At 56.1% G+C, this 23,115-nt stretch overlaps 6 protein-coding genes across 6 annotated transcripts, besides 31 other annotated features; 3 read left to right on the top strand and 3 right to left on the bottom strand.

The window, feature by feature from the left end:
* Positions 1-15: part of a tandem repeat that runs on past the window's edge.
* Positions 16-3,560: 3,545 nt separating this feature from the next.
* Positions 3,561-3,998: a mobile genetic element.
* On the bottom strand, positions 3,710-4,626 carry EKO05_0003594 (uncharacterized protein; the record flags this gene model as incomplete). The annotated part of the gene is made up of 4 exons (XM_059636200.1): positions 3,710-3,813; positions 3,866-4,117; positions 4,167-4,300; positions 4,361-4,626. The coding sequence occupies 4 exons, from the start codon at positions 4,624-4,626 to the stop codon at positions 3,710-3,712; spliced, it is 756 nt and encodes a 251-aa protein (XP_059492183.1).
* Positions 3,866-3,908: a tandem repeat.
* Positions 3,909-3,983: a tandem repeat.
* Positions 3,999-4,053: a tandem repeat.
* Positions 4,054-10,055: a mobile genetic element.
* Positions 4,452-4,619: a tandem repeat.
* On the bottom strand, positions 5,070-7,259 carry EKO05_0003593 (uncharacterized protein; the record flags this gene model as incomplete). Its single annotated transcript, XM_059636199.1, has 1 exon — positions 5,070-7,259. The coding sequence occupies one exon, from the start codon at positions 7,257-7,259 to the stop codon at positions 5,070-5,072; it is 2,190 nt and encodes a 729-aa protein (XP_059492182.1).
* Positions 5,076-7,483: a mobile genetic element.
* Positions 5,145-7,483: a mobile genetic element.
* Positions 5,148-5,302: a mobile genetic element.
* Positions 5,148-7,483: a mobile genetic element.
* Positions 5,256-7,339: a mobile genetic element.
* Positions 7,539-8,065: a mobile genetic element.
* Positions 7,539-8,068: a mobile genetic element.
* Positions 7,563-8,068: a mobile genetic element.
* Positions 7,599-7,876: a mobile genetic element.
* Positions 8,073-8,302: a mobile genetic element.
* Positions 8,079-8,302: a mobile genetic element.
* Positions 8,406-8,764: a mobile genetic element.
* Positions 8,430-8,776: a mobile genetic element.
* Positions 8,433-8,773: a mobile genetic element.
* On the bottom strand, positions 8,771-9,218 carry EKO05_0003592 (uncharacterized protein; the record flags this gene model as incomplete). Its single annotated transcript, XM_059636198.1, has 2 exons — positions 8,771-8,786; positions 8,836-9,218. 2 exons carry the CDS (start codon positions 9,216-9,218, stop codon positions 8,771-8,773), a joined length of 399 nt encoding a protein of 132 aa, XP_059492181.1.
* Positions 8,817-9,235: a mobile genetic element.
* Positions 8,835-9,250: a mobile genetic element.
* Positions 8,841-9,253: a mobile genetic element.
* Positions 9,346-9,368: a tandem repeat.
* A 95-nt stretch (positions 10,056-10,150) lies between the features above and the next one.
* Positions 10,151-10,170: a tandem repeat.
* A 1,484-nt stretch (positions 10,171-11,654) lies between these two features.
* Positions 11,655-11,691: a tandem repeat.
* A 96-nt stretch (positions 11,692-11,787) lies between these two features.
* Positions 11,788-11,811: a tandem repeat.
* A 670-nt stretch (positions 11,812-12,481) lies between these two features.
* Positions 12,482-12,551: a tandem repeat.
* Positions 12,552-12,557: 6 nt separating this feature from the next.
* Positions 12,558-12,714: a tandem repeat.
* Positions 12,715-12,814: 100 nt separating this feature from the next.
* EKO05_0003591 (Transcriptional regulator of ribosomal biogenesis proteins) lies at positions 12,815-15,734 on the top strand (the record flags this gene model as incomplete). The annotated part of the gene is made up of 3 exons (XM_059636197.1): positions 12,815-12,988; positions 13,075-14,195; positions 14,306-15,734. 3 exons carry the CDS (start codon positions 12,815-12,817, stop codon positions 15,732-15,734), a joined length of 2,724 nt encoding a protein of 907 aa, XP_059492180.1.
* Positions 13,259-13,323: a tandem repeat.
* A 2,522-nt stretch (positions 15,735-18,256) lies between the features above and the next one.
* EKO05_0003590 (uncharacterized protein) lies at positions 18,257-19,600 on the top strand (the record flags this gene model as incomplete). Its single annotated transcript, XM_038938210.1, has 2 exons — positions 18,257-18,461; positions 18,909-19,600. 2 exons carry the CDS (start codon positions 18,257-18,259, stop codon positions 19,598-19,600), a joined length of 897 nt encoding a protein of 298 aa, XP_038800684.1.
* A 1,957-nt stretch (positions 19,601-21,557) lies between these two features.
* Positions 21,558-23,045, top strand: EKO05_0003589 (uncharacterized protein; the record flags this gene model as incomplete). The annotated part of the gene is made up of 1 exon (XM_038945327.1): positions 21,558-23,045. One exon carries the CDS (start codon positions 21,558-21,560, stop codon positions 23,043-23,045), a length of 1,488 nt encoding a protein of 495 aa, XP_038800685.1.
* Between the last annotated feature and the right edge of the window lie 70 nt (positions 23,046-23,115).

Raw genomic sequence — 23,115 nt, 5'->3', positions numbered from 1 at the left:
ATTGATTGATTGATTATAATATCCGTCCATCCTAGTTCCGCAAACCCACAGCCTCCCAGGGGTGCATAAAAAGACGCGTGGAGCTGGTCAACCTTAAAAGGGTAAAGGCGCATAGCGACCACAGCCTGAAAAGCCCAAACGCGTGATGGACAGTGTATAGACCTCGGAGAGTCCAGACTGCCGACACGGTGCTGAATGCGTGGTAATAAGAAGCTGCTCTTGGACGGAATGGTCTGGATTTCTCTGCAGTCATGACCTCGAGAGAACTCGATACGCTAGGCAAGACGATGTGAGCGCTGGCACTGAGAGGGGTCAGCTGAGGTGGGACAGCAAGACGCTGTAGGAGGTCTCAGGCTTGTGGTAGCGTGATGGCAGCAGGATGTGTTGCATCTTCTGTCCGGAGACGTTCGGGAAGAGGAAAGAGATTACAAAACGGTGACTTTCTCGTGAAACTCGTGCGTCTGTCCTGGGTCTTCGTGCAGTGCATCTGCTCCCCCTTGAGGATCCAAATACCTCCAGACATCATCGAGCATCTCGACAAGGTCATTATCCGCATCAAAGATTTCCCGTACCATCGACATCTGTGCACCGAGGGAAAACAGATACTCGAACCACCAATAATCGACTTAGCTGAGTACGGATTCCCTGAAATGTTTGGTAGCCTGGTCGCCGTTGGATGCAGTCCACTTGTGTAAGACATGCACATGCAAGAGCGAGAATGATCAGAAGTCACTGGAAAAGACGAGCGAAGAGCGCAGCTTCTCTTGCCTCGAAAAGTCCAAAGACCCCAAGTCCTCTCCGAAAACGGCACAGTTGACGACACGATGCACCACCACGACATCGCACGTCCAAAAGCGCAGCACCATGCAATTCCAAGCTGCTCGTCTGAAGAACTGGCCGTCTAGCGAGAAACTGGCAAGGCAGCGCTCGCCAGGTAGATGGTGATGCTGTCCGCCTCCATACCTATCTCGAGGCGCTCGCTGAAGCGCATCGAAGACGCAGTCAGGGTGATGGTGTCTGTATTGCAGCAGGGAACTTATTGTACTTTCGGTCTGCGCTCTGGACTGCGAGATGGGTGGGAGGACATGCCGAATCCGAGGTGAACGTCTACGCAACCGCAGAGCGATACTCGTCCCTTGGATGCACAGATTTCGAGACGAGGTTTCTTACCCTCCCCGTAGGCGTCAACATGCCAGAACGGGGCATCCAGTAACGAACGATAATGATCTTCATGCAGGCTAAGTCGGGATTGGTCGCGCATGCGCCGTCTCGTCTATGTCCTCCTCATAGGGCTACTACCGCGTTGTCTTGGCAAGCTGTCGAAACCTTGTCCGTCGGTCTAATTCGGGAGTACTTGCTTACCGTACGCTTGGATGACGTAGCCGTAGCTTCGGGTGCTTGTTGGATGCTATCTACAGATGTGAGAGAGAGTACCTGCTACCTTTTCAGATTGGCCGGCTGATTGTGCCATATGCTGCTTTGCTGAGATGTCTGTGTGAAGGTGATGGGGGTCGGCAGTGAAGGATGCGGCTGATGTGCCAGCCCAACTCGAATGCTTGGCTCGAGAGATGGTGCTAATCGATCGTTTGATTAGATAGCAGATAGTAGACAATTGAGCTTGCAGAGCTTCGTTTGCACATGTTGACGAACTTCGCTTCTATGCTATGGCAATACGTCAGATCGCAGGAACACATGGATCATTTCATGGCGAAGTATCCTTGCGATGTCGTAGGCTACGGACGAAAGCCAACCCAGTCGCTCCACTTGGTGTTGATGCGATATCACAACGATGATCGTGCATAATCCGAGATGCTCTGGAGTATCAACACCTGGCAACGACAAGGTGCTGATCTGACGTCTGAGTGCCAGCATTGCGTCATCGTTCACGTACGCGATCATCGTCGACCGATGCGTGATGTAGTTCATAAGCTTACGGGAAGACGTCATACGCTGCGGACTGCTATCAACCGAGACGTTATCATGCCAACGGCTGCAGGTTGCGGTCATGGATGTGCAGGAAGATGTACCCGGTCAATCAGTTCGTGTTGCATCGAACCAAGTATGCTGCTCTGGGCGCTTGTCAGCAGGTGATCTTCATATGTGCGTATATGCATGTCAATAGTTCCGAGGACATGGCACATTACTCGCAGCAGCTCGTCATCCCCCTGACCTCATCGTATGTGTGCAGCTGCGATCCCATCTTCGATGCTTCGACGTCCGCCGGTTAATCTTCGCTTGGTCTTCGATTCGACCTCGTGTCAAAAGGCCCGATAATGTCCAGTCTGCCCCTGGGTTCAGCTCCTTCCAGCACACAAGGGGCTTGAGTCAACGACAGGAATCGGGACGCCCCATAGGGTATACCGGAACTGTTGTGAGAGGCAGTTGTCGGTTACTCCCGCAACAAGTCGCGGTCCGATAGAAGATGTTGAGATGCCAATCGGTCCGAAATCCGGCTTTGCTAGAACCTCGCTAGAATTTGTACGGAAACAGGGACATGACCAGAATTCGTGGTGGAGAAAAGGGTCTTTGAACCAATGCTTTCGGCATGAAAAGTGCCGGAGGTAACGTTTGTGGACGAGCAAAGCTTGTCTCGAATGAAGCTCGAGGAGGTGCAATATCTCTCTTGTGGGCCGTATGGATCACGTACCCGCTCACCACGCCAGCGAGAGTGCGACAGAAAGAGTGGAGCGACAATGGGCGTTGTCGTGGACTCTGGTGTGGATTTCTTGGCTGAAAGAATCGACCTGCCAGCTGATGATGCTCGAAGCTATTGCACTCCACCGCGGTAGCGAAACTAAGTGAGACCGACTTTTTGTATCCAAGTGAAGCTCAACCGCAGCTATGCAGGAACGTGTTGTGTGTATTGGAGGAATGTGTGGCTGCAGCGTAGTGTAGGTCTGGGTAACGCAGATGTTGTGTCAACCATTGTGAGATCCTGTTTATTGAGCGGGTCATGAATAGATCCAGGGTCAGGTTAATGAGCAGTGCATCGCTGTGGAGAAGAGAGGGGTCGATCAACATTCGTTTTGGCGAAGTGTTCCATTGTCGTTAGGAACTATACTTGCTATTTACGGCTTGCTCACTTCCCGGGCACGAGGTCTTGAAAGTCGTACCGGGTGGTGTCAAGATATTGAAGTCGTTCAGACTAGACCCTGAAAGATCCTGGAAGAATTGCCAGAGTGCAATGAACAGGTCGAGTTGGCGCTCTTTTGTCTTTTGTGTTGCAGAAAAAGCCGGCTGCAAGTCGACAGTGCTCGACTAAGTAGGGTGAGGTGTTCAGTACCATACAGATTACCTGCAACCTAGACAGGCATTACAAGACTTTGGCCATCTTTGTAAAGGCTGGAGAACACTCACAAACACGCTGAAGGTCTAGCAGTACTACCCAAGAAGTTACCGCTGAAGCATTGTACTGTGTAGTCAGTCGGCTTTATTCTGCAACGAGAGAGGCGCTGAACAGCAATAAGCTTGAACTTCCGAATGCAGACAGGCCAAACGCGGAAAACACCGCGTAGAAGCTGCTACAAAGCATAAAACATCGCTATGAGCTTAGCGATACATGCCAGTGTTTGGGCCAGCGGGTGCAGAGCTTTGCGTTTACAGGGGTAGCGGGGTAGAGAGTTAGTAAGCAAGGGAAAATTACAACAGTAACAGGAGTGTAAATAGCACTGTAAACACTGTTTTATTCATGTGCAGACCTGTAAACTATTTAATCCTCATCATCTTTATCACTGTCCTCTGAGGAGGAGGAATCCATAGCAAGCTCTAGAGCCGCTACGGACTTCTTTACGTCCCGTACGCACTTACGGACCTCTGTAAAAAATGTTAGCAGCCAGTAGATTTCTTTTACAGGCCTGTAACCTACTCTTCTTCTTCCTCTTCCTCTTCTCCTTCTTCTTCTCCTTCTTGGAGGCGGTGGCGGTGGTGGCGGCGGCGGCGGCGGCGGCGGGGGAGGCAGCAGGGGTGGCGGTGGTGCGGCGGCGCTTCTTGGAGGGGGTGGCAGGGGCAGCGGCAGGGGCAGGGGCAGCAGCAGCGGCAGCGGCAGCGGCAGCGACCTGGCGGCGGGACCTGGAGGGGGTGGCGATGGCGGGGACGGGGACGACGGGGGCGGGCGTGGCTGTAGCAGGGTTAATAAGGTCTGTATAGGGAATGTGGAGGCTGTAAACTTACGGCGGAAGGAGCAGCGGGCGCCCTCACTGCCATAGTGGCAGTTGGCGCACGAGTCGAGCAGCTGGCAGGAGTCGCATTCGGTGGGGGCGACGCGGCCGACAACCTGCGCGAGCGCAGATTCGAGGTTCTGCTGCCGAACTGCTTACTGTCAGTACAGGGCTCTACAGGACACTTACAGGGGGTTACTTACCAGCGAGGTTGAACTTGCTGGGCTTGTAGCCCGCGCGGAACTCCAGCTGGCGCTGGACTGGCCGAGAAGCCAGCCTTGTGCAGGCCCGCGAGGCGGGCGGCATGGCGAGCAGGGCGGCGGCGGTGGGCGGCGGCGGCAGCGAGGGCGGCGGCGGCAGTGGCAGCAGCAGCAGTGGCAGCAGCAGCAGCAGCGGCGGCGTCAGCGGCGGCGGTGTTGGCGGTGTTGGCGGGGGCGGCGACGTCGTCGGCGGGGGCGGAGGAGTCCATATTGATGACCTAGAGAGTAGTAAAACGGGGGGAGGGCAGCTGCCTATATAGTATATCGCAGCCAGCTAGCAGCTGCCAAGACCTGCAATATTTTGGTGTTGTAGCTCACCGTGAATAGTATATTCTGTTTGTCGGGCCAAAACAGTGAATAGGCAGCTATCAAATAATGTTATAGGGCCTGTGGCTATACTGTATCTAGATTGTACGGTCACTGTACGTGGCCTGATTGGTGCTGGATACTGGTACGCGGGGGGTTTGTAAGCTCACGGTGAAGGTCAACCTGCGGGCACAATAGCACCTGTAACGGCAGAATAACTAGGCGGTGACGTACTATTAATAGCCGTTAGCCTGATATACTAGTAGGTTGTGGCAGTGACGTTGACGGGCTGATATACTGGTAGCAGCGACGTTGGCGGGCTGATATACTAGTAGGTTGTGGCTGGCTACAGGAGCACCTCTGGGTATACGATATTAGGGACCGTACGGGATGGCTCATCGCTAGTATCAGGTGCTGGCAGCAGGATTGACAGGCCTGCAAGTGTAGTTACACGGGACATAGCTACGTATAGCTGGCCATGTGTAAACACAGCGTGACGCAGATCAACGCCTACAACAGAGAGTGACTGGCCCTGTGACTTGTTTACAGTGATTGCAAAGGAGAGGCGAACTGGAAACTGGACCCAGCTGACGATAAACGGGAGCTCTCTACTGGTTGAAGTGAGCCTGATACGTGGCAGCAGGCGGAGCTGGCCTGCAAACTCGCCAGATAGGATGCGGGCCTGGATACAGCGGGAGGATATCTGTGTAACCGCTAAACGGGTACCGTTGCAGAGCCCCTGGCTTGGGTACAGGTTCCGTAGAAGCATTATTGGTACGCCTACCTTGAGCAGAAGGCGTGACGGGGGCAGTGACGGGGGCTCAAAGGACTGCAGCAGCTCTACGGGAGGCAGATCCTGTGTTGTATTGTCCTCAACCTCAGCAGAGTCCACTGCAACCAGCTCTACTAGCTCACCAGGGAAGGCAGCAAGCATTGCGGCGTTGATTACAGCTACTGCGTCGTTCCGTACGGCCAGTATAGCACGGCCGTTGAGGACCTGATAGTCCGCAGCAGCCTGCTGGAGGAGGTGCGGCGGATAGACGTGATCCAGGAAGCCCTGTAGGCTGTAGTAGACGGTCATCCAGTCTGGGATGGAGATCAGGCCATCCATCTCACGGGTAGCCAGTCCCCGGCACCAGGCTGCAAAACAGGTGTTGTCAGCCCCAGATAGCACCCGCATATTCTGACGCAGGTGCAGTACGGTCATGTGCGGCCATATGAGCGTAGACTGCTGCAGGCAGGCGTTGACGATGGCAGGCCGCTGGCCCCGGCGGACGACGGGTAGGATCTGGGCAAAATCGCCGCTGGCAATTACAGGGAGGCCGCCAAACAGGGCAGGGGAGCTACGGACGTCCTGCAGCATACGGTGGACTGCCTCGAAGCAGTAACGGTGCTGCATAGGCACCTCGTCCCAGATAACTAGAGTAGCGGCCTGCAGCAGCCGCCCAAGCTCCGAGCCTGGAGCAACAGGGCAGATGGAATCGTCGTGGATATCCAACGGGATCCGGAAACGGGAGTGGGCAGTGCGGCCGCCGGGCAGCAGGACAGCAGCTATACCCGACGACGCAACGCACAGGACCACCCGGCCTGTAGAGCGATAGTAGGCACATATACAGCGCCAGAGGAACGTCTTGCCTGTGCCTGTTGGGCCCTGTACAAAGAAGTGGGCAGTGCTGTGGTCAGCCTCAATAGCGGCAGTAACGGCATCAAATACGGCGCGCTGGTCTATATTCAGCCCTGTAACAGTGTCCCAGAAGGCAGTGTCCTGCCCGTCTGTATCGTAGGCCAGCTCAGCGGCAAGAAGCTGATTCTGCAGCCGTACTCCCCAGTTGAACTGGCACGCAGGGAGTGAGAAATCCGTAAGACGTTTGCCAGACTCTGCCAGCAGCCCTTCTATCAGATACAGGCCGTAGTCAAGGTACGCGTCTGGATCTGCGGATACTAGCAGGGCAGCAGCAGCCTCAGGTAAGTCGTCACACAAATCCGCCTGGAAGGCTGCCCAGATAGCAGCTGGATCTGTAACAGGCCTATTTAAGAGAGCAGCAACGAAGAAGTACCGTAACGCCTGGCCTGTGGCAAACGTAACGGCGTCCTGGAAGCAGGCTACCCAGTCTCCATCGTGTAGCAGTAACCCGCGGGCAGCTGCGGCGGCCTGGAAAGTAGGATACTCTGTGCCGCTAAAGGTACGCAGGTCCGCGTAGGACTGTGGACCCCGTACGGTAGTCAAGAGAAGCTGTAGATAGAACTGTTCACCCTGTAGCGGGCTGCAAAAGTACATGCGGCCAATCGCAGTGCCGCGCTGACGCACGTGCCAGGTCCGTGACGGGAGGTGCCAAACAAACTGGGATGGATAGTCCTGATATAGGACCTCACAGCCATACTCATGGTCAGCGTTGCGCTGGAAGAACGCCGTAAGCGTAGTTACAGATCGCTCCAGGCGGGCTGATAACTCTGCAGTGGTAGCGTTAGCAGGGAACGTAACTATCTGCTCATTCGGTAGGTGGACTGCTAGGGGCACTACAGTGGGCCGCTCCATGTGTACTGGGTACTCAAACAGCCGCCAAACAGCCTCAGATGGACTGATATATCGCCCGTTTAGATGCTGCTTAACCTTATCTGCTTCTGAGACGTTTAGTACTGCCCTGTCAGTGCCCTTGTAGATGTACTTGTGGACGTATTTGATAGCGTGGATAGTGCCGCAAACCTCTACATTGATATGGGCCCAGTACTTACGGAGCAGACCAGGGTTATACGGGACAACCTAGCTGTTATTAAGGTGTACAATACGGCCCTTACACCGTACAGCAAGCGTGCAGCCATCATCCCGGCGCTGATACTCAGGGTACCCGTCCTTATGGACCACTGTAGATGGGCAGTAACGCTTAGGAAAGTTCTTAGAGCACCGCGGCGGGGCGCTGTCGCGCTGAGGCACCATACACGGGGCCTGCAGATTGTGCTCCCCACATGGCCCGTGAAGCATAAAGGTCCGTACAACCTCTGTAAGCAGGCCGTCTAGGTCATCCACAGGGGAAGGGATCTCAGCCTGGATAGTGCTATCAATTGTTACAGGATCTGTGAACGCCTCGCGGTTGTGTAGGGTTAGGAACAGCAGCAGGTGTATATGGGGCAGGCCCCGTTTCTGGTACTCAATTGTGTACACGTGGCCCAGATGGGTGCCGAACAGGTTGCTCTTCACATCGGCTACTAGCTTCTGCACCTTCAGATGGAAGGCCCGGCAGATTAGATCAGGCCGATTCAGGCCTGTCTCCCCAGGGCGGAGCTCACGGGCAACCTCTGGCCAGTATGGGCTAGCTGTAAAAGTGATAAACAGGGTAGGGCGGCCATATCAACGGACGATAGCCATAGAGTCCTGATAGCACTGGCTGACAAATCGTGAGCTGCCTAGATAGGACGACGGCAGGACAACGCGGCGTCCAACAGGGCCTGCCTGGGCGTCGTTGTTGCCCATAACGGCATCAGCAACACCGCTATACAGGTCTGCCCGCAGCTGTGCCTGGTTTGCTCGGATCCAGGCCAGCCGGGCCTGGTCGCAGATAGCCCAGATATCCACAACGTACTGCTAAAACAGCCTGTAGAAGCGGAACGGATTTGTAGTCTGCCCAGGGCGGGGGTGTAGATAGTATCGATAGTAGGTTTGCTAGGTCAGCGACGTCTGCAGACGGGATCCGTCCTGGTTACGGAGCGTTAGCCCCGGCCGCCACCCAGAATCCCTGTGGGGAAACATCAGTACGTAGTGTAGCGGCATGTAAGATGGGTGGGCGGCGCTGATAGTAAACAGGGCGCTGGAGTTACGGGCCGCTAGGACGATGGGACGGGACGTCTCTGCACCTGCTGCGTCAGGTATCACTAGGCCTAGCTCATCGCTAGTAGGTACGTTCTCCCTGCGGCGGTCCTGCCTAGTCTCTAGGGCTAGTGTAAGCCTGCTGGTTAGTATAACGCAGGCGTCTGCAGCGCTACTGTTGAGCCGATCCTGGGCCGTGCGGTATATAGATATATATGGGTTATTGATCTCATATAGCATTGCCGTTAGATCTTAGAGAATCTAGAGCTGTAAGTGGCTGTTCCGCTGGTGGCGGGCGTTGGCAGCGTACTGTGGGTCGTAAAAGTATAGCTGAGCGTACTGCGGCAGGCTTCCCTCGAGAACCTCTACAGGGCCGCTGCGGTGGTATAGGGCCCCGTGGATCTGAAACACCTGCACGCCAGGGCCCTGCGCCCCACGGCTGGTAGGTGTACAGTCTACCGAGGTAAACGCAAAGGCAGCGTTGTAGGCCCGTAGCTCCTTACGGAAGTGCCGCGCTGCTAGAGTATTCGTGTTGAGTAGCTGATACAGGTACGACGGCAGCGGTGTGAGGGCTGGCAGGTCGACCTCGCCGTCCAGGCAGCAGAGAGTAAATCGCGGGTCTGTTACAGAGGTAGTGCTCTTCCGCTCATCTATCCAGTGTAAGGCGCCGCAGGCTGAACAGGGCACCTGCATGCTGCCAATATCGTAGTATACACCATCAGGACGACGTCGCAGGAGCGGGGTGGTGTCCTGTTGGAGCCCTACAAGGACTGTCTTGGGCAGGTCGTTAAACGGGTTATCACTATACTGGGAGCTAGGGGCAGCAGCTGGAGCAGCAGCAGCCGGGTTATTAGGAGTATTACTGGCACTGCCCTCACGGCGTGAGGCCTGTTCAGGGGCGCTAGCACTGGGCGCTGGCTGGGAGGCAGTTAGGCGGTCCCTCTGGGGGCTTGATGGACGTGGAGGTGTAGAGAGACGGCGTCGCTGGCGGCCTGCACGGGACGTCTACTGACTGTAAGCGTAATCAGAGAGAGGGGGAGGTAGTAGTTACGGCACTGCAGTTGCTACATGGCTGGTAGACGCCCCCTATCCGGTTGCGGCGGAAGTTAGCAGATGGGAGATAGGTCCTACAGCTGCTGCAAAATACTTGGGATGATGGCTGGCTGACGGCTAGGGAAAAGACTGGAGGGGGGGGGGGCTAGAACACGCCGTGGACGGGCCATACGAACCTGTAGCGAGCCTGTACAGGACCTGTAAAGCTTTTTACAGGAGTTTACAGGAGCAGATTACCAGAACAATATAGGGCCGCTACAGGCGGTGTAGGACGTCAGTATAGCTGAGAGTTGACGCTAGAGGGTGCACGGCCAGAAAACAACAACTTTACACGTCTGCTGCGCCCGCTACAGGGCTGATTAATTTGTCTCAAGCAGATAGGCAGGTAGCGGCGAGTTTTATCAGCCATCTGGCACTTATTTCAGGGCTTACAGGGGCTTTGTTGGGGAGATCACTTTAACCTGTTTATATATAAGAAGATAGGAAGTAACGACGGTGGACAGCTCTAGCTGCAAGCAGCAGTGCCGTCCCAGCGCCCTCTTGAATCCGATTTCAATGAAACCGATGGATCCGATGATGACGATGATGATGAGCATGCTCGGTGAATGCTCGCCACACCTGCTTCGAACGCACCCCTGCCAAGCGACATCTTGCAGCGAGGCTGGGGGCCGCACGACAGGTCCAGTCAAAATATGTATGGAGACATTGTGAACAGGTTTCGCATAGGTATAGTTACTGGGCATGGAAGCAGCGCACGCAAGGCACAAATTGAGCTGCGTATTCAACGCCGCTCAACGCCGACTGATCGGATCTGGGCTGAAATTGGTGCTTTCCGACAAGCTTGGCACAATGCTGAATAAGGCGGGAATTCCGCTGCCTACAAGGCTTTCTGTTCCGCTCCTCACTTGAGCGGCCGAACCTTGGAAGCTAGGATGACGAGGTAGCATTGCATACATTCCGCACCGCGTTGGCCGCATTTTGCCGGGGGCTTAGCAACGAGCTATTGATGGATGGCAGACGGCGAGTTCTTATTGATGTTGGTCTGACTGCAAAGAGGGTGTGGCTGTGTGACAGCCAGATGGATGGTGGAACGTTGTGAATTCCACGTCGTGCTGCAATATACATAGTACGCACGTTAGTACAGGTCCAAGCGTGTGAAGAGCTGCTGCAGGGTCCAATAAGCGGTTGTTTGAGCAGGAGATGAGACACATTTGCCGGGCGAGTGCAGGGATTGCTGGTCGTCGATTGGACGGACCTGATGCATTGTAATATCCCGGGCTCCAGTAGACAGTCACGAGGATTGCAGGTGGCAGTTTCGGGGAAGAGGCGAGACTGGAGAGGCTTGATGTGCATGAATGAGTCAACGCGGTTGCAGGCAGATGTGAAGTGGCTGCTTGTAGGACATGAAAGTGACATTGTAGTGGTACTGCAGCAGCACCTGTGCTGGTTCGGCTAGGGGTCGAGGAGCCGGTCGTGTGAGCGCACAGCAGCTTTTGTAACGCGACTATACGTGTCAGTGCAGTGCCGACCTTACCCCAGAATGACTGACAGCGGGTTGCAATGTCACAACTAGGGCCGTGTCACTCGATGGTTGCTGCGACAATGGTGGTGTGTGCTTGTCTCCACGTCGACCAGACGGTAAGGGTATTAGGTGTATTTACTATTGGGTAAGAAGGTCAGACTCGAGGCAACGGAGGCTTTTGCAGGATAGACTTGTCGCAATCAAACGAATCAAACCGTGCAGCTGGTCTGGACTGCGTGCTCGATGCGTTTGAGCGTGTGGCGTACCGCGTATAGAGAATGCGGTAGGCAAGAGCAGCGGCTGGTTAGTTGTGTGTGTATGTAAAAGCCGAGTAAGCGCAGCTGAAGAAGGTTAAACAGCCGAGGGCGCGCTAAGGGTCTATCAGAGGGATCCTGGTCGACGCATCCTGCCGAGTTCACCGAAGACTCGAGGCAACGGGCATGGCTCGAATTGGAGACTTGTCGAGACGAGCCTCTGGTGGAGACACTGGAGAGAGCAGGGCGGTTGACGAGGCAGCCGGTCGGCGATGGTCACAGCGGCCAGCGGCCAGCGGCCAGTGGGCAGTGGGCAGTGGGCAGTGGGCAGTGGGCACAGTGGGCACAGTGGGCGTTGAGTAGGGATGGTGCTACGGACATTCGATTTAGGCGCTCTACCAGGAAGTCGAGCAGCAGCTGCAAGAGGCATCGTGTGCATGCGTGCATGCGTGCATGCAACGGGCTGGGAGTGCAATTAGACTACTGGAGCCACACCAACCGCCCGGCTGCTGGTGCTGGTGCGGCGGTTGGTCAAAGGTGGTGGAGAGCCAGGGCAGGCGTCACGTATCAAGGGTGGTTGAGTTTGAGGATGGAGGAGCTCACAGCGACGAGCCGAATGCAGTGGGCGATGTGGCACAGCGGTCCTTGTCCGGCCTTGTGATGTAGCCAGTCGAGCGGCTCTCGAGATGCAACACTGGCAGTTCGCCATGACAGGCGTCGATGTCCGTGTTCGAGTCGATGGTCAGAGCGCCACGTGGAGGACACAAAGCGCAACGCTGCGCCCGGCCTTCTAGAAGACGTGGAGGAGGACAAGTTGGGCGCACTGCGCTCATGCATGATGGCTGCAAGCAGACGGGGATGCACGAAGCCGGGGTCAAGCTGTTGATTGACTGTTGGGTGCTAGGTAGCGTGCTGAGAGGGCTGCTAGGTAGGGGTGGTAAGAGTGAATGACATGGCAGTGGGTAGCCACCAGGTAGGTAGCTAGTAGCTAGTACATGGCACGGCGTAGCAGACGCCGCGGCGTGACGGTAGTTGCAGTACCGTACACAGTACATGCGTTCCATGCCCAGCGCCCGGCGGTAGCTCGAACGGGCTGCCAGCGCCAGAGGACGGTGAATTGCAGCGGACGTGCTCCGTCGAGTCGCTCCATGCTCCGTCGAGTCGCTCCATGCTCCGTCGAGTTGCTCCATGCTCCATCGAGTCGCTCCATGCTCCACGCTCCAAGCTATGCTCCAAGCTGCACGCTCCACGCTCGATGCTCTATGCTCGATGCTCTATGCTCTATGCTCTATGCTCTATGCTCCATGCTCCATGCTCCATGCTCCATGCTCCCTGCCCCATGCTCCCTGCCCCATGCTCCCAGGCTCCCAGACCAGCGCTGCGCCCGTCGAAGTGGTAGTAGCCTCGGCCGGGCGAGCCGTGTCAAATCACAAGCACACGAGAGGTCACAGAGAGCAGCCATGGCAGCGTCGACGGTGCAGAGCAGACGTTTCCAGCGCTCGCTCTCGCACACCGAACGCGCACCCTCGATTCTGGCGTGCCCGTCGTGGTCGTGGATCGCCGTCGCCGTCGTCACAGTTGCACCTTTCCCAGCGCCGCCGCAGGAGCCAGGCCGTAGCGCGGCTGCCCCGTTGGTGGCCCATTAGCGTGCCTTTGGCGCCCCGCTGGCCGTCGATTGGCCGTGCCAGCCCCCCAGCACCCACGGGCCAAAACGCAGCAGGGCACCAGGGATCTCGACGAGGAAGCGAAGCAGCCCGCGCTCCAAGCAACGCGACCCTTCGTCACCGCAACTCGAGTGCAGCGGCCAGTCCATATAGTCCCGCCGCCGCCCCGCCACTCTGCCGTGCGTGCGTATTACTACTTGTTGCCGAGTCTCTGTACGAGCATCGCCATCGTCTGTACCCTCCACATCCACATCCACGTCCTCGTCCACGTCCACGTCCACGTCCACGTCCACGTCCACGTCCACATTTCCCTATACATTCACTTCCACACCCACATCCACACCCACATCTACGCCACACCCACGCCACACCCACACCACACCCACACCCACACCCACACCCACGCTGCCACCTACAGTGTGCCACGCCACTCCCGCTCGCACACAGCCATCGTCGGTCGCAGAGCAGCACAACTGCAACCTGCCGCCAGCAGTCTGACCCAACTCCCCTCCCACCAATCCCCCCGACTCACCGTGAAGCTGGATTCCCACGAGACGTCGCCGCCGCCCCTCTCCCACTCGCCGCGCGAATCCACCGCAGCGAGCACGCCCGTCACCACCCCCACCCAGCAGCCCGTCTCGCCCCATTTTGGCCGTGCTGCAAAAGAAACTCCCTCTCTCTCCCACGCCTGGCAGCGCAAGCCGCACGAGCTTGTCTCCAGCCGTCAGCCCGAGTTCGACCTCCTGTTCGAAGACGCCGGCGACTGCAGCTTTCCCTTGTTCCCCGAGAGCCCGGCGCCACACAGCAGCTTTCTGCCCGCCATGGCACAGACAGCCACCCCCATCGACATCCAGACGCCCCCGCGCTATGGCTCCCACTCTCCGCAGAACCAGACGTCCAACCTGACGTCGGCCCTGCGCGAAGCCGAGGCCAACCGCGACTTCACCCAGACGCCCAACCAGCTCGACCCCAATGGCGCCCACCCCCGCGACGCCCGCCCCAGCATGTCGGACCGCCACGGCTCCATGAGCAACATGCTGGGCACCTCGTTCTACGGCAGCGGCGCCCGTCCCATCTCCATGAGGGACCGCGGCCGCCGTGAGAGCACCAACATGGGCAGCTTCAACGGTGGCATGAGTTGGGGCGGCGTTTCGGTTGGCTCTTGGATCCGCGATGAGTAAGTACCACTACCACCTTCCCACCTTCCCTGGTCCTCGCTACCACGTGAGCGCCCCCAGCACCCGCAGCACCGTATAAAAGACCGCCTCACTAACAGACACGCAACAGCATCATGATGGCAGGCACCTCACCCGCTCCCATGAACATGGGACAGTCGCCGTCCTTCCACTCGTCCTCGTATCTCCCCAAAATGGAAGCCGCTTTCATGAAGGACTTTACCTGCTGTGGCCTCACCTTGGCTTCGCTGCACGATCTGCTGCAGCACTTTGAGGAGACCCATGCCAACGCTCCTGCAGCCCGCAACTCCCAGCCTGCTCAGAACGGCTTGCCACAAGCGTCAGGTACACCTGCGCCCTCCATCGCCCCCGGGCAGACGCAGGGCGAGCCCGCCATGAACACGCAGATGGGCTTCCACCCGCGCTCAGGCTCCATGGGAGGCTCACGTCAACGCCTGAACTCCATCAGCCGCTCCACCCTCTCGACTGTGCAGGACATGGACTCTTTGGACGACATGGAAATGGACATGGACGGCTTCGACAGCCTGGCTCCTATCGAAGAGGCTCCCTCGCAGTTTCCCGTCCAGCAGCCCCAGTTTGGCCAGCAGCAAAACCAGCTGCCACAGCTCAACGTCAACCTTGCCAACACAATGCAGAACCACCAGGGCCTGAGGGCGTCGACACCATCAACACCATCAGCATCGCAGCAGTTCAACTTCAACAACAACCCTACCGTCTCATCCGTAAACACGCCCACCCTCGGCACGGTACCTATGCAAAACCACAACCTGACCTCACCCGAGTCGTCGCATCCTGGAACACCTGCTGAGCTGGACATGGACTTCAACAGCTTCAACCCTATGATGGGCATGGACATGGGCGTGAATGGCGTGAATGGCATGAACGGTATGAACATGAGCTTTGGCAACGGCAACTTCGGCATGTCTGCCTTTGACAACAACGGCACAATCGATCAGCCTGGCAAGCGTCTCTTCAGCAAGCAAGGTGGCGGTCTGAACCAGGCTCAGCTACAAGCAGCGCTCAAGAACTACCAGCTCGGTGGCAACGACCAGAGCGAGCTAGCACGCAGGATCCGCGAGCAGCAGATGCTCAACGGAGCAAGCATTCCCCAGTTCCCCTTCCCTGAAGAGGTCAAGCCTTTCAGGTGCCCAGTCATTGGCTGCGAGAAGGCATACAAGAACCAGAACGGCCTCAAGTACCACAAGCAGCATGGCCACCAGAACCAACAGCTCAAGGAGAATGACGATGGCACATTCTCGATTGTCGATCCTCTTACTTCCATCCCGTACCCTGGTACCGTTGGTATGGAGAAGGAGAAGCCCTATCGCTGCGAAGTGTGTGGCAAGCGATACAAGAACCTCAACGGTCTCAAATACCACCGATCCCACGCTCCTCACTGCAACCCGGAGCTTGCGCTGCAGAAGCTTGGACTGGCTCCCAACATGCAAAGCCTCCAAAACCTGCAGAACGCCAACGTTGCAGGAGCTGGAATGGGTGGCATCGACCCGTCCATGTTCTAGAGCGCTCGTATACTCTTTTTGGTTCTCCATCCTTGCTTGATCTTTCCGTGCAGACGCCTTGCACCTTTACTTCCTAATACCCGACTGCGACGCAAACCGCGCCTTTCACGCCTAGATTTGTCATTTACGTCACCCGAACAGTGGCACTTTCTGATCACACGAGAGCCACGAGCGGTACGCAGCATTGATTGCATCCTTGCATCCGCAAACTAGTTTGGGATCCTTGAAAACGCCGTCTTCCTGTATACCGCGTTTCGTTTCGAGTACATCTGTTTCGAGATTCATCTCCTTCAGCCAGCCCAGTGTTGGTGACGATTTGACGTGCATTAGAATGGTGTTCTGTGGCTTCTGTCTTTGTTTGTTTTTGCGGAATATTCCACGGCTTTGGGTTCCCATCCACTTGGGGCGATCACTAGAACTGGTTCGCATGGCGTTTACTGGATACTACCAAAAGTTGTGCAACGGGGCTATGCCTACATGCTTCCCTATGAGATACATCTGTTTTTTTTCTTACGCTCGGGCTGGATGGTCTATAGAACTTAGAGTCTGGATTCGAACTTGTGTCTCAAGAATCAGTCGGCTCTCTAATACTACACAACGTTTCAACAACTCTCCACTTCGCACTGCTCTCTACGAACATGCTTACCGCTGAGCACTTGGCAACCTCGAATCTCCTTCCTTCCATGGACGTGATCTTCAATCTCGACCTACACTGCTATTGCCAGAGCAGGAAGGACCTCAAGGTAGCGTAATTACACCAAAGGATGGCCTTGAAGACGTGCCCTTGATGCTCATTTCTTACAACATGGCACACGACCTGCAGTGCACCAGACGATTATAGCTTCTTGCAGCGACAGTGTCCGATGCATCCATTCCTTCCGTGAAGTGGTCTGTGCAACACGGCCTCGAGGATGGCCACGAAGCTCGACGCTCGAAGCTCGAAGCTCACATGGGCCTCGCACGAGACCTTTGACCCTCGGTTGGCCACCCCACGTGCGATTGTGTTACCAACCATCACTGACCAGCATGGTCTCGATTCCTCCCGTTCATCAACCACAACTCCGGAACCATGGTCCCTACAGCTCTCGCCACGTTATGCCTCACTCGTCTGCTCAGGGTCTCTGCTGGTCGTGCCCACGTGCTGACCCGCTTCTGTCAGATCCATGCCCCTGCGCCTGAGCTTGTGCCCCCTTTGAGCCGCGTTTCGTACTGCGTGTCGTGCAGCGGGCTGGGAGCACGGCTCTGCTCGCGCCCAACCAAGCGACACTCACTTACCACATCAAAACCGGGGTAGCTGCGCCGCCGCGAAGCTTTTGCCGTCTTCGGCCGAGCGCACGGCTGAGCGCTCGAAATGAACAATCAACCACGACTACCGATTGCTTGGCAGACTCACGATACCCAGGCAGCCTGACGGAGCAGCGGCAACGAGGGGGGGCTTGGTAGAGCCGCTTTCTTGGCTGCCACCCGTGGATCACAGCGGCAGCAGAGTCAATAAAGGCTAGGATGGACGGCGGCAACGCAAAAGACTCGGGTGAGCTCGGTAATCAAAGTGCGGTGCCTGAAGTGGCCCTTCCACCAATCCAGCTGCCAAGCTCGTATATCTTGCAGGACCGGCGTCTGCTGCGACAAGTTCGAATGGTTGAATGCCACTTGGCCCCGTCGAAGGTTTCGGCAGGCCAAATGGAAGCATGCAAGGAAGACCTCAAGCGGTAAGCTGCGGACTGCCACATCTGCCTTTGTTGCGAACCGAACAGGTAATATTCACGGATACGACGCAGGTCCACTTGGGAAAGCAGCATGTGCACAATGGGTATGGGGTTGCGGAAATCTCCTTTCAAGTGTTGAGAGATTTGGGTTCGAGCGACGGCACTGAACTCTATGGACGGAAGCTCGCTGCGGCGCGTCGCGATTGGTTGCTTTAGGCCGCCACCGCCACACAAACGCCCTGGACCCCTTTGTTCTCAATTTTTTTGGTGAGATGGATCTGTGCATTGTGAATATGCCACTGCGTGTACTGTATGTACTAAGGTGTATTCCCAAGCCATCGTGTCGCAAGCTCAACGCATGGATGCTGGCTCACAACAGCCAGCCAGTTGCACATGCACCCTCGGTACTTTCCACATGTGGCTGCTTACTTTCTCTCACCTGACATGACACTTCCCATTCATACTGTACTCAACGTCACTTCGCTCCAAGCCACTTTCCTCAACCCTCCGCACAGCATCGTCCAACTTACCAACTGCCGTCCACCACGTCCCAGCAGTTCGGCGAGCTCGCGCCACTCCCGCTGAGCCCCATCCTTGCCACATTTTCCTGCGCCGTCGGATTTAGCACTGCCTAACATCACCCAATACGCTTGCGTTTCCCAACAACGTCCGTTCCTTTGCCTATTTTCTCGGCCACGCATTGGGCCACTGTTTGCTTCGAGGTCTACGTCCTAGCGCCCGCCTCGTCCCCCCCCTCCCGTTTTCTAGAACAATCCTAGCGCCCATTGTGAGCCGTGGTGTGCGGCTAGACCGAACATGGAGAACGCAGTGCATCCTGTGCAGAGGCTGCCGGCGCCTTGGGTGTTGGGTGCTGAGAGCTACATGCTCTTCCTCAGGTTGAGGGAGTTGCCGAGGGGTTTGTATGATGGACTTGAGGAGGCGTGGGGAGATGATGGGTTGGGGACTTTTGAGGGGGGGTTGGGTGCTGTGGTAATTGTTAGGTATACGGATACGCCTGTTGGTAGGTTTGTGTCTTCTCTTCTGAGGGATTCCTCGTGTTGGGAGGTTTCGTTGCCGGTCGTTTTGAGCTGTTGGTGCTTTCACTTCTTTTCTGTGTTGCGAATCATCTCGTCTGTTTCTCGTTAAAGATGGTGCATCGATACATCGCCATGTCGTGGGCTTCGGTCATTACAGTGTAGACGTTTCAAGGGAAAGGTGAGACAACCCAGATCACACGAGCACTTGTGCGCATGCTCAGGTCGCTCAGGTCGCTCAGGTCGCTCATCTCGCCAAAATACAGCGTCGAATACTGCTCGCTGCACTGGTGATGGATTTCCTAGTCCAGTATATGCAGTGTTGCATACATCTCAACAGTCTATATTTCCTCGACATCCGACGTTTCCTTGCCACACTGACTGACGATATACTTCCCTGTGCACCATAAGTTTGCAACACTGACATCACACAGGGCCCTACGACGAGCTGATGCTCATCCCAGGCAACTTCAGCGTCCCCCAGCCCCCCAACAGCCCCCTCAAGATCCCCAAGAAAGCTCTCCGCATCGCCCGCATCTACGTCTCCCAACGCACCACAACCTACAACGGCCGCCTGAACTGGAACATCCCCAAGCACCTCGCGCGTTTCTCCTTCTCCGCCCCAGCCACCCCCCGCGGCGCCGCCCCACCCAAGGACCTCACTGTCAGCGTCTTCCCGCCCGGCACCGAAGACGGCGATGCCGTGCAGCCGTTCTTCGCGTGCAGACTTACCCCGTGGAAATACGTCCCTGCTGTTCCCGTGAATATGGGGTGGCTGCCTATCAGCACGACGCACGTCCAGCCGCCCATCCCAGAGTCGGCGGGCCACAAGCGCGCGGTGGCGGCGGAGCTGCAGGCTCAGGGGCGCGGAGCGGCTGTTGATCCGTATGATATCAGCTCGAAGAACGAGGTTGCGGTTGCGGTGGGGACGGAGCGGTGGTGTGCGTTTGGTATTGGTGGGAGGGGGCGCAGGGCGAGGGGTTGTTGGGTCGAGGTTCTGCATAATGGTGCGGAGGTGGGGGAAGAGAAGAGCTACTGGCCGCAGGGACTGCGGCCGTGGCGTTTTGGTGGGTGGATCGAGGATGCGGTTTTTGAGATTGAGGAGCCGGTGGAGTGGAAATTGTAGAGGTGGTGTCTCCTTGTTCTTTTTCGTGGCAATGCCTTGTCTTTTTCGTAGCAGTGCCTTGTCTTGTTCGTAGCAGTGGTTACATACATACACATCTGCCAATCTCCTTCGTTGTATCTTCCGTGTGTCGAACTGTACCAGCTGAAGTGAAAGGAGAAACAACGCAGCTGCGACCGAAGTCTAGCACTTCACTGTTCACTTTCGCATCTCGCTTCAACTAGCCCCGAGGCCATGCTTACACCCAACCTGTCTTGACGACTTCCCGCGTTCACAACCCTTTCCTTATCACCTACAAACATCTTCAGACAGCCCTCTACAACAGCAGCAGAGAAAGGGGTCTTCAGCCGCACCCTCCTCCCATTTGGTGCAACGATATTTCCCCCATACGGTATCCACTGGGCATCCAAGCTGATTCGACGGATATCAAAGGTCTCGCCGCAGACTACACCAGCAGATCGCGAGACCCTATCTCCCGCTCTGCAAACACTTCTGCCTCCGCCTCTTACACTCGAGTCGAGGTCGAGACCTCGGTCGATTTCAGTGACCTCCAGAACGCCACATCCACAAACTCTGAGCCCACCTCTCCCAGCTCAGCAGCTGAAGACACCAATTCGACCGCTCCAACACAGGTCACAGAAGCAACTCCGGAGGTCCCCCGCACTTTATACAGGCTTCTCAGCACCAAATTCAAACACTTCTATATCTCCTGCGACCGCGATGTGCCGCTTGAGACTTCTTCTCCATATGGTGACGCAGCACTGTGCATCGAATCCCAGGTATGACATCCTCAGAGGTGGACCTTCGACTACAAGTAAAACTACTCTACTCCTTCAAATACTCCATGAGCTTCTTTCGTTTATCAGATAGCTATTCTTAGCGACCTTTCAAGAATACAGCGTTTCAGAAATCCTCAAAACACCTACTACGATGATCAGAAGGATGCCTACAGTACCGTACACGAAATGCGATGATGACTCCACGCGTCGCGACTCTGGCTTCTGTACCTCTCCCCTACCTCAACAGCCCTCCACGGCTTTCCTTTGGTACACTATCTTTGCAGCAGCCAGAGATCAGGCCAAGACTATACATGCTGCTGAATGCCTCCTCGGCCATGCATGGCCTGAGTAGAACACTACTGCAGTTCTCGAAGTAGTAAGGAATTCTACAAAACATCTTTTAGATCATGAATCGACGGTACACCGAGACAAATTCTGCCTCTTGCTCTACCCGCACCATGATGCACTTCGTTGACGTTGTGACATCATACATGACGATTCTGATGCTCTTCTGCAGCTGCAACACCAGCGCACCACGAATTAGGGTTGGCGGTTTTCCGAATTCTCGACGAATTATCGATACTGGCTTGCACCATCTGTTGTGATTTTGTGCTTGGCTAATTTGGTACTAGCGATTAATGTAACGACGTCTGGGTATTCGGCACCCTCTACCAATCACACGCGACTCCGGAAAGTGTCGTCGAGAAAAAGTTGTTCGGCCACGGCCGATGCCGCATTGCGATACTTTCCCGTCGCTTGATGCACTGGAGGAGGGCGACTCCGCAACCCCACGCCCTACGATCACCTGGGGAAGATTGTGACTGCATAAAGTCTTGTTGCCGGTCAGATTTCGCTTGCAGAAAACCTCTGCAGGTTAGAAGGTTTGACTGCGGATTTTCTCTAGTGGAACTCTAAGCCGCACGGCTGAAAGCATTGGTCATATTAACCCCCCCCCCCGCAACCTTTGCGCTCTGCAACACCAAACCTCTCGGGGACTGTAGCAATTGGGATACCATACCTCTCGGGGAGGATACTCAGGGACATAAGGATCCAATCGCGCGCGCAGCGACTTGCGACAACTTCGCAGCGACCATCGTCATCGACATTGACCACTTTTTCGATTCCATCAAGACCCTATCTCGCTCACTTCTGCTCTTGCACTCATAACAGATCTACCCTGGATGAGCGGAGAACGCAAAGGCAGCACGCCAGGACCAATTGCAGACAATTACCAACTCGAACCCATCAACTCTTACCCCGCAGCTCAGTTTACTATCCCACCAGCCGACACTCTCTCAAGATGCCGCAGTGCCCGAACTCGCTCTGTCGATGCCCCGGCACGGGAGAAGTCGAAGCAGAATGAGGGACATGCTGCCGCCTCTTCAGATGAAGACAATCAATCCGTAGCCTCTTCAGATGAGGTCACCTACCCCGAGGGTGGTTGGGAAGCATGGCTTTGCATCCTCGGATCCTTCATGGGCCTCGTTGCAGCGCTGGGTATGATGAACACTGTCGGTGTCTACCACAGCTACCTCGCCGAACATCAGCTTCGAGGTTACAGCGAGAGCACCATTAGTTGGATCTTCTCCATGTACATCTTCCTCGCCTTCTTCTGTGGACTGCAGATCGGACCCATCTTCGACGCGCACGGCCCGAAGCTGCTGGTGCTCGCTGGAAGCATCTTATTATGCCTTTCCAACTTCCTCCTCGGAATCTGCACGCAGTACTGGCACTTCTTCCTCGTCTTCGGAGTGCTTGGAGGCCTCGGCACAAGCTTGATCTTCACGCCTGCATTCGCGGCTGCCAGTCATTTCTTCCTCGTGAAACGAGGTAACGCAACTGGTATCGCTGCTGCTGGAGGATCGCTTGGAGGTGTCATTTTCCCCCTCGCGCTGCAACAGTTGCTTCCCAAAGTCGGCTTCGCGTGGGCCACACGCATCATCGCCTTCATCGACGTGTTTTGCTGCATCATCGCTTGCATTTTCATCAAGTCGCGACTGCCTACCAAACCCGGACAGTCTGTTCTACCGGATTTTCGCATCTTCCGCGACAAATCGTACGCACTGCTTACCCTCGCCATATTCCTGATGGAGTGGGCGCTCTTCGTCCCCATCACGTACCTCACGACTTTCGCATCCTCAAGCGGAGCAATGTCACCAGCGTTCTCATACCAGCTTCTCGCCATCTTCAACGCCGGTAGCTGCTTGGGCCGCTGGGTTCCAGGCCTGTTGGCGGACAGAGTGGGCCGCTTCAACTGCATGATTGCCGCGCTTGCCATCTGCGCAGCAACGTCGCTGACCTTCTGGCTTCCTGCCGCGCTCCTCACACCCGCCACATCCGACACTGCGACGACCATCAAAGCGCTGTCAATTGTGTATGCCATTATCTTCGGCTTTGCGTCCGGATCCAATATCTCCTTGACCCCCGTGTGTGTCGGACAGCTCTGCGATACGAGCCAGTACGGACGTTACTACGCCACGTGCTACACTATCGTGTCGTTCAGTACGCTCACAGGTATTCCAATCGCTGGTAGCATTCTGGGGCAAACTCCTGGCGGCGCGTACTGGGGCGTAGTTATCTGGACGATTATATGCTACGTCATCTCGTCGGTGTGCTTTATATGGAGTCGCGGTATGCACGTTGGGTGGAATTTGGGTGCGAAATTCTAGACATAGGGGGCTAGAATACGTCGTGGAGAGGGAATCGATAGGGAGTCTTGACGGAGGAGGTCAATGGAGG

Source organism: Ascochyta rabiei, chromosome 5 (assembly GCF_004011695.2).
Source record: "Ascochyta rabiei chromosome 5, complete sequence".
Classification (NCBI taxonomy): Eukaryota; Fungi; Ascomycota; class Dothideomycetes; order Pleosporales; family Didymellaceae; genus Ascochyta; species Ascochyta rabiei.
The sequence above is the reverse complement of the archived record's forward strand: the minus strand, read 5'-3'. Positions and strand labels throughout refer to the sequence as shown.